The sequence below is a fragment of the Grus americana genome, unplaced genomic scaffold, assembly GCF_028858705.1.
Source record: "Grus americana isolate bGruAme1 unplaced genomic scaffold, bGruAme1.mat scaffold_848, whole genome shotgun sequence".
Taxonomy (NCBI): Eukaryota; Metazoa; Chordata; class Aves; order Gruiformes; family Gruidae; genus Grus; species Grus americana.
The window spans coordinates 232,797-245,918 of NW_026562047.1; the positions used below are offsets into that span (position 1 = coordinate 232,797).

The window sequence follows — 13,122 nt, forward strand, 5'->3', positions numbered from 1 at the left end:
ACCACCAGCTCAGGGGCTGCGGGGAGCATGAGGAGAGGGTGCGGGAATGGCCGGCCAGGCCAACACAGACATGCTCACCTGGGGAAAGGCTCTGTGGGGAAATGGAATGTCCTGGGAGAAGAGCAGGGCACCACGTGTGTGCAAGGCAAGAGAAATCCTTCGACCGGGCAGGCTGCCCTATCCTTAGGGCCGCAGCAGGAGATGCCTGAGGAGCCGCAGGGCCAGGACTCTGTGCTGTCCTGGGGAGTGGGACTGGCACGGGGGGCTGCAGGCTGTCTGGGGTGGGGATCTTGTCAGCATGCCAGCCAGAGACACAGTCATCGACCTCCATTTCCTGCTGTGGGACCAGTCCCAACCTGGGCTGCTGTGCTGGGCTGTGCTGGGGCAAGGGCAGGCAGATGGGGAGAGCTGGGGAGGGGCTGGGCTGGGAAGTGCCAGGGAGAGGAAAACACCAGTGATCAGCTACAGTGCGTGAGTGCGGAGGTTGGGGGCACACGGCAGTGTCCTTGCACAGCCAGGCCTCCTGAGAGAGAGAAGGAGGACCGGCAGAGCAGAGTCTGCTCTGGGCCCTTATTCGCTGGACATGCCGGGGAAGTTGCCCCAGGGCAGCCATCACAGAGCAGCCAATAACAAGCACCATTTCCAGCACTGGCCTCTCAGCCCAGCTCAGAGAGGCTGTTCTTCCCTCCCCAGAGGGACATTGAATGACAAGGTCAGAAGTCCAAGTTTGCATGCTTCAGACGAGACATAAGCATGCACAGTGTGTGCGTGTGGGGAGATGAACCCAAGTGAGCACAAATGCCATCAGCTATTCCAATGGCCTCACCATCACCACCATAGCCTGCAACCAGTGCCTTCAGACCCCCATGTACTTCTTCCTCCTCGACCTGGGCTCTGTCTCCACTGCTCTTCCATCATGGCATCATCGATCCATGGCCAATTACCTCTGAGACAAGAGTGCAATTTCTTTCTTGGGATGCGCTGCTCAGATATGTTGGTTTCTCTTTTTAGTTGTAGCAGTGTTTTCTTCTCACTGTCATGGCCTATGACCGCTACGTTGCCATCTGCAAACCCCTGCACTACGGGACCCTCCTGGGCAGCAGAGCTTGTGCCCACATGGCAGCAGCTGCCTGGGGCAGTGGGTTTCTCTATGCCAGTGTGCACATGGCCAATATATTTTTAATACCTCTCTGCCAAGGATACACCCTGGACCAGTTCTTCTGTGAAATCCCCCAGATCCTCAAGCTCTCCTGCTCAGATGCCTACCTCAGGGAAGCTGGCCTTCTTGTGGTTAGTGGTTTTCTTGTTTGGGGATGTTTTGTTTTCATTGTGGTGTCCTATGTGCAGATCTTCAGGGCCGTGCTGAGGATCCCCTCTGAGCAGGGATGGCACAAAGCCTTTTCCACATGCCTCCCTCACCTGGCCGTGGTCTCCCTGTTTGTCAGCACTATGATGATGGCCTACCTGAAGCCCCATTCCATCTCCTCCCCATTCCTGTATCTGGCGATGGCAGTTCTGTTCATGGTTCTACATCCAACAGTGAACCCCCTCATCTACAGCATGAGGAACCCGGAGCTCAAGGATGCCCTGAGGAAACTGATTAGATGGTATTTAACAGCCAGAGACTGTGTACCTTCCTCTGCAAATCATTCCCAATATATATCTTGACAGTCTAAGCCTGTCTTTCCTTCTCTTCGTTTATTCTTTTTTATTTTCTCTCTTTTTTTCCTTTTCCACTTTTGATGATGCTGTCTGCAAAGAAATGTCTTTATTCATCCCCTCCGTCCTAGGTATCCACCTGCCTTGTGTGACCCACAGTGTCTGTGTAAATGAGGAGCCAGACTCTCTCTGCATTTAAGCAAAATAAATTAACCAGCAGCATCTTTTTGTCTGAAGTCAACCCTTAGGGGGGCAGGAATGAATGAGAAATCAAAGCACTTTTGTCCCATGGTTTAATCCCAAGCAGCAACCAAGCCCTACACAGCCGTTCGCTCACTCCAACCACGGCAGCATGGGGGAGAAAATCATAAGGGTAAAAGTGCAAAGACTTGTGGGTTGAGATAAAGACAGTTTAATAGGTAAAAGTCGTGCATGCAAGCAAAGTAAAATAAGGAACTCCTTCACCATTTCCCATCAGCAGGCAGGTGTTCAGCCATCTCCAGGAAAGCAGAGCTCCATCACGTGTAACGGTTACTTGGGAAGACAAATGCCATCACTCTGAACGTCCCCTTCTACCTTTTAAAGTAAAGTGTTAATTCCAGGCATTCACAGGAAAACGAGGACTCTGCGATCACAGGAGAGGCAGCGGGAACCCCGCTGGCACAGGGAAGGGAGACTGGAGAGCTGTTAGCTGAGGAGCTCCAGCGCCAGGATTGCCATGCTGTCCTGGAGAGTGGGGCTGGTGGGGGCAGAGAAGGGGGCAAATGCAGTCAGCATGGAGGGTCACCTACAGTAGGAACAGAGGAGAGCCAGAGGGTGAGTGGCCTCTGTTTCCTCATGCCCTTGCGGCCAGGTCAAGCCCTGGGACCGATGGGGAGCCGGAACCCCCTGCTCTGCCCCCCAGGACCTGCTGTGCCCTTCAGAGGGGCTGGGGCTGTGGGCTGAGTGCCCAGAGCTCTGCAGCACCCTGCCGTGGGCACTGCCGTGGGCCAGCCCAGACTTGGCCACTGTACTGGGAAGAGGCGAGGAGAATTAGGGATTGCTGGGGAGGGGTTGGGCTGGGTTGAAATGTGCCCAGGAGAGAACAAACACAGCGTAGAGCTAAGCTGTGTGAGTGTGCAGGGTGGGGGCACGCGGCAGGGTGCAGATCACGGTGCAGAGCCAAGGGTCATGGTGAAGGAAGCAAGGAGCAAAGGTGCAGAAGAGAGGGGCCCAGTCTGTGCCTTTTTCCCTGGACGCCCTAGGGACGCTGCCCCGGCAGGGCAATTTTCCCTGACCGCCCCACACACTGGCCATTTCCATCTCTGGCCATACACCTCAGTCCTGAGGAGGGACCTTTGCTGCATGGCCACCTCTGTCCTCCTCCGGGCCTTCATGATACCCAACTCCACTGCCATTATTAATAAAAAGAAAACGAGTTTCCTACTGACACTCATTACAATCCGAGTCCCATAGCTCTTGCCACAGCTGGTCTCTCAGCCAAGCCCATTCTCAGGCAGGTCCAGCTAGATCAGGGGTTCATGGTCTTGTCTCAAGAGATATTGAAAAAAATCCATTGTTTGAGATCCCACCAACTGGCCTGGGTCTTTCTTCTAGTGTTTGACTCCGAGGGAGTTCTCAAAAAGAAGGTGCATGTTCCCAGGAATCTCAGGAGGCATGGCCTACCGATAGCGGTGTTCAGGGAACTGGTGAGATGCCTCGTCTCCAGTTCTGTGATGGTGACCTGGTTTGTGTGTAAATTCTCTCTGTGGATGCTGACATTTCCTGAGCAACCTGGTCTGATCTCAGAGCTGGCCCTGCTTTGAGCTGGGCATTGCACTTGAGACCTCCAGAGCTCCCTTCCATCCTGAATTATCCTATGATGTAGAGAGCCTCACCTCCAGCTTAATCTCTTCCTGTACAGCACGTGCCAAGGAACAAGCTCTTGGAAGGCTTGGCAGGAGGAGACTGCTGGGGGACTCTAGTCCATCCTCCACGTAGCTGTGACTTTGCGGAGCTGAAACCTGAAGAGCTCCAAAGGTGGGGGTCACAGCAGTGCTCCTTCTAGTCCATGTTATTTTTTCTAAGGCTCAGCCCAAAACTCCCAAGAGGCACTTTGTGGCTGTTTCCTCTGTCAGTTCTTTGGCCACTGCAGAAGAGAGCTCAGCTCCCTCATCTCTCAAGGTAGGTAGGTGCAGGCTCTTATGAGGTTGCCCAATGCCTTCCCTTCAGCCAGCTAGAGAGGCCCAGTTCCCTCAGACTCTCCTACAGCTCAGGCTTTAGGCTCCTCACTCCATTTTGGCAGACCTCCCCCGGACACTCTCCATTTTCTCCATTTTCCTTTTGGAATGCGAAGCCCACTGGCTCCTACGGCAGCCATCATGACTCACAGGCCCTTCTCCTCCAGGCACCCCTTAGCCTGCGTGGTCACTGCCCATGCTGCTGCACGGAGTTGTTCTGCAGCTTTTCCTTCTAAATCTTCAAGTTTCGGCTGGCCAAATCCCCAGGTGTGTCAAGGTCCCTCTGGAATGAACCTCCAACATTGAAAGTACCTGTGCTGATGTTCATCCTGAGCCATGGTGCCTCTAACAAGGTGATAACTTAGGTAGCTACAGGACACTACAGATGAGAAAAAGAGTACTAGTGTAGTGTAGTTGCTAATCAAGGCAGAAAGCAACGTTTAACCACCTCAGAAACACCAAATAAGGGTTCAAAGGGAGAATGTGCAGGGCCTGTGAGGAAATGGATAAAAGGGGTTGTCTTTTTGCATGGGAGGGGATAAGGAGTAGGACTGGAGAGGTGGGAAGGGAGTGACAAGGGAATGAATGGTGAAGCAAAGGAAATGGTCAGGACACTTTGGGGATACCTGTCAAGCAGGCCTGCACCTGAGCAGCAGTGCCTGGAGCAAGGCATGAGAGCTGCAGCTGCTCTGACTAAACTAAGAACCTGACTTACTTCCATGGTCACAGGGAACCTGAGAACTTTCCCTGCTGTCATCAAATGCAGACCTTGAGGACAAGAAACTGCTGCATCTTTTTTGTTTCGACTTTCTTAAATGGGATTTCAGGAGGTGTCTGTTCTGGCCTTCTGCTCGCAGCAGAATCAGATGTGGAGTCAGGCCACATTGCTCGAGGCTTTATCCATTGGGGGCTGGAAAACACCCAAGGGCAGAGACGGCACAACGTCTCTGTGAAACCAGTTCCAATGCTTGGATGTCCTCATGGAGAAAAAGATTTTCCTTATCTCTGTGCTGAACCTTCCTTATTTCATCATCTAACTATTGTCTATTATACAATGACCCTTTCTAAAGTCATCTTTTCAGCAGACTGTCTAGACAAAGGCCCTTTCCATTGTGCTCCAATTTTCTCCTCTCCCTGCTCTTTGTTCACTCACATTCCTGTCACCCACCCAAAGCTGCTGCTTTGACATCAGGGAGTTAAAAGCTTGCCCTGTCATTAAGTAGTCTAATTGTCTCTTTAGCCAACTCTTTAGTTATGTTTATATCTATATATCTATATATCTACTGACCTACCTACCTACCTATCTAAAACATTTCTCATAAGATTATCCCTTGTAGAAAGGCAACGTCATTAGAGGCAGCTTGTAGTAAGCATATGCTGCAGAGTGTGTTTTATTGTCGATGAAACTTTATCGTGCTTGACTTTTCTTTGCTTGCAAATAGGCAAAAAAAATAATATGTGCAGCCATTTCTCTAAGGAAAGCAAGTGCGGGTTGGTACAAAGGAGCTGTAACATCCAGCTGCAGAATTCAGTGGAGAAGTCTGATGTAAGGGAAAGTCCCCGGTGGCCAATGAGAGAAATGGTGGGGCTGGGGAGCTGAGGTGGAGGCTGTCCATGCTGTGTCAGACCTCAAGGGAGTGCTTTTCCTCCTGTCCAGGCATCCTTAGGAGAGACCCTGGAGCAAGATCTACTGGGGAATGCTGCCATCACCTCTTCTCTAAACTGAAAAGTAGTAAAATACACCCTTGGAAATAAAACCTCCTCTTTGTTAGAAGTTCTTTGAAATCTTTCTCCACAACTACACTGGGAAACAGCTCCAAATATCTGTACAACTCTTGAAGACTTGAAGAAAATCACAGGGAGAGAGATGGCTCGTTAAGACTTGCTTTATTTTAATGAGTCCCATGGTGTATTTGGTGCTGAGTAACAAACCTCAGGTACTGAGAGGAGATTGCACAAACCTCTCAAAGACTCAGTGACCCGATTTCTCTACCTCCTCCCCCTCAGCAGAACGTGGGGACGGAGAATGGGGGTTGTGGTCAGTTCATCACACATTGTCTCTGCCCCTCCTTCCTCCTCACGGAGGACTCCTCACACTTCCCCCGCTCCAGCGTGGGGTCCCTCTCCTAGGAGACAGTCCTCCATGAACTTCTCCAGCTTGAGTCCTTCCCACAGGCTACATTTCTTCATGACCTGCTCCAGCGTGGGTCCCTTCCACAAGGTACAATCCTTCAGGAACAGACTGCTCCAGCATGGGTCCCCCAGCGGAGTTACAAGTCCTGACAGAAAAACCGCTCCAGCGCTGGCTCCTCTCTTCATGGGTCCACAGGTCCTGCCAGGAGCCTGCTCCAGCGCTGGCTTCCCACAGGGTCACAGCCTCCTTCAGGTGTCTCCACCTGTCCCAGTGTGGGGTCGTCCGTGGGCTGCAGGTGGATATCTGCTCCACCATCAACCTCCATGGGCTGCAAAGGAATCTGCTCTGGTGCCTGGAGCACCTCCTCCCCCTCCTTCTGCACTGACCTTGGTGTCTGCAGAGTTGTTCCTCTCAAATTGTCTCAGTCGCTCTGTTTTTCTTCCTTCTTAAATATGTTATCACAGGGTACTGCCACAGTTGCTGATAGGCTTGGCCTTGGCCAGCATTGGGTCCGTCTTGGAGCTGGCTGGCATCAGCTCTATCGGACACAGGGGAAGCTTCTAGCACCTTCTTGCAGATCCACTCCCTGTAGCCCTCCCGCTACCAAATACATGACTCTGTGTGTGTGTGTGTTTGTCTCTGTGTGTGTGTGTGTGCGTGTGTGTGTTTGTCTGTGTGTATGTGTTTCTCCATGGGGTAACTGGAGGGATGAGGGAATCCCAGGGCCAGCTCCTGGATAGATGGAGAGTTTAAGATCAGCTCCTGGAGACATCACTACTGTACGTATGGGCTTTCCCATAGCCCCTGCAGAAACTGTGATACATGTTCATACCCGCATCTTCCAAAAGCCTTCAAAATCGTGTGAATCCTGGTGAATTTTGAATGTGTGCTTGCTTTCATCCTAGGACTGCTGACTCCCCAAAAGCCTCACAATCATTGCACCAGAAATTGCATTAAGTTGTCTGATAGGTGTCCAGAGGGAAATGCAGCTCGAGGAGAGTGGCATGACTACTGCATGCAGGGAAGGGAATACAATGATTTGGCTAGCAGGCAAGGATTTGGGTCCTCTGTGCTGTAGGCACTACAAGGGACACCATACAAGCCAGTGGTGCGTGCTCAGTGTGAACAAGGTCAACTGCATCTGAGGCCGTGGTAGAAGTAGCTCTGCCACCCCAGACATCTTGAGTTTTCATCCCCCTGCAGTGAGCCGTGGTGTGGTGACATCTGGACCGGTGTGTCCCTCTGTGGGAATTGCTGCTGTCGAGAGGTGGGGAGGAACTGGAGAGTGCCCCGAGGAGGTCTGCACATGTCCTGTACTTTAGGCCTCAACCCCATCTTTGCCGACCTCTTCCATACCCACTCAACCCTGGGAACATGCCGCTCCTGGAGAACCACTGCGCCCTCCAGGCAGCTCCAGATTCCTCTCCTAGACGATGGGTGTCCTTAATGTCACCTGTGTGAGAGCCCTGGGCACACCCCTCAGTTACACTCACCATCTTACCTGTCATCAGACACCGACTGATGACGCATAAATCCCGTCCGACGTCTCGTCTCTAAAAGGTCACAAAGAGACGCTGAGCTTTTTGCTCCCAAACACATGGAGGAAGAGGAATTTCAGTGGGGCAGTTCCTCATGCCTCTTTGGAGAAAGAGCCCGGACAGAAAGCACTGCACTGGGGAGATCCCACTGTGTTATCGAGATGCTACGAGTCACGCTAACTCTGAGCAGTGTTGAACATACTTTTATAAAGGCAGCCAGGCTCACTTATACATGCAAAGTTGGTACATGACTCAGATACAGTGACGTAAATGCAAATATTTGTGAAGAAAGAAACATAAAAACCGTGAATGAAAAATATCAACAGCAATAATGATAATTATAGTTTAAACCAAAGGAAACCAAACCAAAAAAAAAAAACCTCACAACAAACAAACAAAAGCTGGAATCAGATACACTGGGAATCATTTGTGGACAGAGGTGGTAATTCTGTCAGTGTAGCAAAATGTCCTTGGAATCATTTTCTCAAGGGCATCCTTGAGCTCCCGGTTCCTCATGCTGTAAATAGTGTGTCACTACTGGAGGTACCACAGAGTACAGAACAGCTACCACCAGATCCAGAGATGGGGAGGAGATTGGGGGGACTTCAGGTGGGCAAACACGGTACTGCTGCTAAACAGGGAGACCACGGCCAGGTGAGGGAGGCTCGTGGAAAAGGCTTTGTGCCATCCCTGCTCAGAGGGGATCCTCAGCACAGCCCTGAAGATCTGCACACAGGACACCACAATGAAAACAAAACACCAAATGCTAAACAGGCACTAACCACAATAAACCCAGCCTCACTGAGGTGGACATCTGAGCAGGGGAGCCTGAGGACCTGGGTGATTTCATGTCGGAACAGGTCCAGGGCATTGCCCTGGCAGAGGAATAGGGAACAATTATTGATACTTGGCAGGAGAGAAATCCCCATATTGCTATGCTGCTGGAGGCATTGACCCACAAATCTCGAATGCTGACATGTGGGAGTTTCAGGCCAGAGGGACCTTCACACCCTCGTGCCTTTGGCCAACAGAAAGGCAAGGTCTGCATCTGGAGCAGAATAAACCGCATGCATGAGGACCATGACGTGCCTGGCTGAGGAGTGTCCTGAGGAGAAGGGCATGGGAGTTATGATGGATGCCATATGAGCCAGTGGGTTTCCCATTTTGAAAGGTGGATGGAGAAACTGGAGAATGTCCAGAGGCAGTTTGTCATGATGAGAGTTGGGGCCTAAAGCATGAGCCATGTGGAGAGGCAGAAGGAACTGGGTCTCTTTAGTCTGCTGAAGGTGAGGAGCAGGACACTCAAAGGCAGCTGAATCCTGGCAGAGGCAACAGCCACAAGTTTCCTCCTGGGACCTTCACACTGGGCCTTCAGAAAGAGTGAACAGAGGGTGCTGCTGACGGCAGCAGGACACCCAGAACTCTCTGTGATCTCCATCTTTGGAGGTCTTCAGTTTCCAGCCAAGCTGACTGTGGGACTGGCGATACCCCACCCTTTGCTGGGAGGCTGGACCAGAGATCCCAGCGCTCCCTTTCCCAACAACCCTTCCATAAGCCTGTGCCTTGCAGTGTGCCCCAGGAGAAAGGATTCAGCTGGAGGTGGGGGTGTCTGCAGCAGGGGGTCATAGGACGATTCAGGGTGGAATGCTCCTGTACTCAGGAGGTCTCTAGTTCTACCTTTGGTTCCAAGCAGGGCCAGCTCGGAGGTCGGAGCAGGTTGCTCCATAGACATCAGCATCCCAGTACAGAGGCTGCACGTGTGCCAGGCATTGAATCCACCGTTATGGAAATGGACACAAAGCCTTTGAGCGGCTCCTTGAACCCAGGAATCGGTATGCCATGCCTCCCGAGCTTCCCAGGAACACCTAAGCTTTCTGTGCAGAGGAATGCGAGTCCACTTTCCCTGTCCTGGCCAGTCTCCTGGCAAATGTGGTGCTGTAGGTTCTGAAGAGAACCAGAAGAATCTCTTTGAGGAGGTTAGTTTCATTTTACATGCTGAATTGCAGGGCAGATGAAGGGAGCTCAGAGCTTCCAGGCTCCCTGCCGCACAGTTAGGACATCAGAGACTGGAAATGCAGGTAGCGGTGTTGTGTTAGCGTACACCACGTGGAAATGTTGTCTTCCTTTGTGCTTTTGCATAAGCTGGGGTCTGTCCCTTGGCCGCCTGTGGCTAAAAAAGCAACAGCTCCCCTCTTCCACCTCCCTCTCCTCCACACAACAGGGAGGAGAGAGATGAAGCAGGGATAATTTAAGGGCAATACTGTCTAAGAAGTGTAATATTGAAATGGTAACAGTGAGAGAAGCAGCACTGCGTTTTAAGAACTTCATGCCAGAGGCTAACTGCTGAGAACTTATGGCTCTTTTGTAAAGTAGAAATGAATGTTGGGAATGAAATTGAAGTGCTTTGATTAATCCTAATGAAGAAAAAGAAGGAATTCCATTAGAGCACTGTGCTGTTCGTGTTATTAGTGACAGGACCACTAATTCCTTAAACATCCTTGAGAGCTTCTTTATTTTCCTCCTTTCCAAAGCTTAGTCTACTCAGATTGCCAGAGGACTACCTCCAATCTCTGCAACCCAAAGCTCTCCAGCCTTCTCTCATCAAAGGTCTTTTACCCCGGGACATATCTCACCATCACTTCAATACGCTGCCCGGGGTCTATTTTTCAGGTGGGTGAGGTCAGGCTATTCCTTTGCAAAGCCTTCCCTACAAAAGTCTTGTCTAGGTGCTGATCCCACTGTAGCACCTCATGCTGGGCACCACTCCAGCCTCCTTCTGCAGAGCTCCAGTGGATGGGCAATTTTCCTGTTTCTGTCCTACCCATTCACCTTCCCAATCTTTTTGTATTGTTTGCTTATCGAATATTGTCTCAGGAAACACATTTGTCCTCCACAGCATCAGCCATTTGTAATTGCAGGCTGAGATATTTCCCCTCGTGGAGCAGACATTGTGCAAAGCTGCTCCGTTTGGGGAAACCCACTTCATGCTGCATAGGCATTTGGGCTACAACCCCCCACTGGCTCATTTTTTAAAGAGACAGTTTCAGACTGGCAAAGCAGATTCAGCACATAAATGCGTGTGCTGGTTTTGGCTGGGACAGAGTTAATTTTCTCCATAGTAGCTTGCATGGGGCTGCGTTTTGGATGTGTGCTGAAAACAGTGTTGATAACACAGGGATGGTTTAGTTACTGCTGAGCAGTGCTTGCACGATGTCAAGGCCTCTTCTGCTCCTCACCCCGCCCCACCAGTGAGGAGGCTGGGGGTGCACAAGAAGTTTGGAGGGGACACGGCTGGGACAGCTGACCTCACCTGACCAAGGGATATTCCATACCATATGACATCGTGTTGAGCCATAAAAGCTGGTGGAAAAAGAAGGAAGGAGAGGGCATTGGGAGTGACGGTGTGTGTCTTCCCAAGTAACCATTGCGCGTGATGGAGCCCTGCTTTCCTGGAGATGGCTGAACACCTGCCTGCTGATGGGAAGTGATGGAGGAATTCCTTGTTTTGCTTTGCTTGTGTGCACGGCTTTTGCTTTACCTAATAAACTGCCTTTATCTCAGCCCCCCAGTTTTCTCACTTTTACCCTTCCGAGTCTCTCCTTTCCCACCAGGGTGGGGAGTGAGCAAGCTGCTGTGTGGTGCTTACTTGCCGACTGGTATTAAACCATGGCAAAAAGACACTCCATGGGTCCCTGGGACTCTATCCCAGTGCTGGACTTTCCCCCCGGTGACTTTTTTTTTTATTCTTTCTGTCAAGTTAGTGAAACATTACACAACTCAGTGCAAGACATCATAGCAGGGGAAGATGACCTTCATGTCTTTTAATGTTTTTAGGTTGATTCCATGCAGTGACACTCTAGACAGTCCATGGGGTCTAGCAAGTGATTTCTCAAACCTGAGGGTAGTCATCTCTTCATCGGTTGTGTCACCTTTGGGCCTCCTTGACTGCTGACCACGATTCGGCTATTTCCCTTTAACTTTACATTGGTCAGACAGAGCTTGAAGGAGCTGTTTGCATTAATCATGGTGGGGCATGACATACCAGGAATGGCTCAGGCCACCTTCCCCCTTCTTGAGGAGGATGGAAGCCAGGCTGGACATGTGGGGTTTTTTGGGGCAAATGTGGGATGCCTTTTTTCAGACAACCACGTACCCCAGTGGGGCATTTGGGACTATTTGGGGCTATTTTACATACTCTGTAGTATCACTTTGTCCATAGGAGTCTCTTCAAGGCAATTCTCACTTCCTTGTTCCTCAGGCTATAGGTGACAGGGTTAAACATGGGGGTCACAATTGTGTAGAACAGGGCAAGGTACTTGTCAGGGTCTACAGAATCCCTTGACCATCGCTTTAAGCAGACGATTGTGGCTGAGCCATAGAAGAGCGTCACCACCCCGAGGTGTGAAGAGCAGGTGGAAAAGGCTTTGTGTCTGCCCAGAACTGAAGGTATTTTCAGAATTGCCCTGATAATTTTCATGTAAGAAATAACTATGAAGGAGAAGGGAAGGATCGCAAAGACCAGGATGATGGTGTACAGCATCACTTGGTTCCAGAAAGTGTCTGCACAGGCCAGTTCCGGCAGAGGGGGGACATCCCAGAAAAAGTGGCGAAGGTCCCGGGATGCACAGAAGGGCAAAGTGAACACCTGGTAGGTCTGTCCTACTTGCACTGGTACGACGACCACCCACGACCCCACCAGCAGTCTGATGCAGACACCCCTGCTCATGATGAGGGTGTAGTGCAGGGGGTCACAGATGGCTATGTAGCGGTCGTAGGCCATGGCAGCCAGGAGAAGGCATTCGATGCTGCCCAGCAAAACCAGGAAATAGAGCTGGGCAGCACAGCCAAGGAAGGAGATCCTGCCATCTTCCATCAGGAAACCCACCAGCATTTTTGGCAGAGTGACTGACGTGGAGCAGATCTCCAGGAAGGACAGGTTCCTCAGGAAGAAATACATGGGGCTGTGGAGGCTTGAGTCCAGCACTGTGATGAGTGCAATCAGGCTGTTCCCTGTGAGAGCCACGAGGTAGATGAGCAGGAATATGGTGAAGCACAGGCCCTGCAGGCTGGAGTGCTCAGAAAATCCCAGGAGAATGAATCCAGATCCAACGGTGTGGTTCTCCAAGCCTTTTCTTTGGGGCATTTTCCCTATGCAGAGCAAGCCAAACCACAGGCTCTTAGAGGATGCTGATGGCCCGTCCACCATCACGTACACTCCAAGCCTGGAGAAAGATTACAAACATCAGCAGACACGTGATTGCAGGGTTAGGCAAGCTTGACCAAGATATGCATGAACGTTTGGCAATCTAACATGGGTTGCTTGCTGCAGGGAGGTTCGTAAAGGGAGGAGAGAACAGAATCCTTGAGCCTGAATGTCTGGGTTTTGTCACATGGATAAGAGAAACTTGACTTTCTTTTTTTAGAGGTGATTTTATTACCTAGAATATCTGGTGAGAGATGAGAGAAAAGGAAGAGAATGGATCAATACTAGCCCCTTTAAGAACAGTCTTGCTTACGTTCCTTGTCCAGACCTTGTAAGAGCTGCACTGAATGTAAGAACATTAAGAAGACA

The 13,122-nt window shown here is 50.9% G+C and overlaps 1 protein-coding gene across 1 annotated transcript; it reads right to left on the reverse strand.

Moving 5' to 3' along the window:
• Window positions 1–11,754: 11,754 nt before the first annotated feature.
• Window positions 11,755–12,756, reverse strand: LOC129201212 (olfactory receptor 10AG1-like). Its single transcript, XM_054812366.1, has one exon. The coding sequence runs from the start codon at window positions 12,754–12,756 to the stop codon at window positions 11,755–11,757; it is 1,002 nt and encodes a 333-aa protein (XP_054668341.1).
• Between the last annotated feature and the right edge of the window lie 366 nt (window positions 12,757–13,122).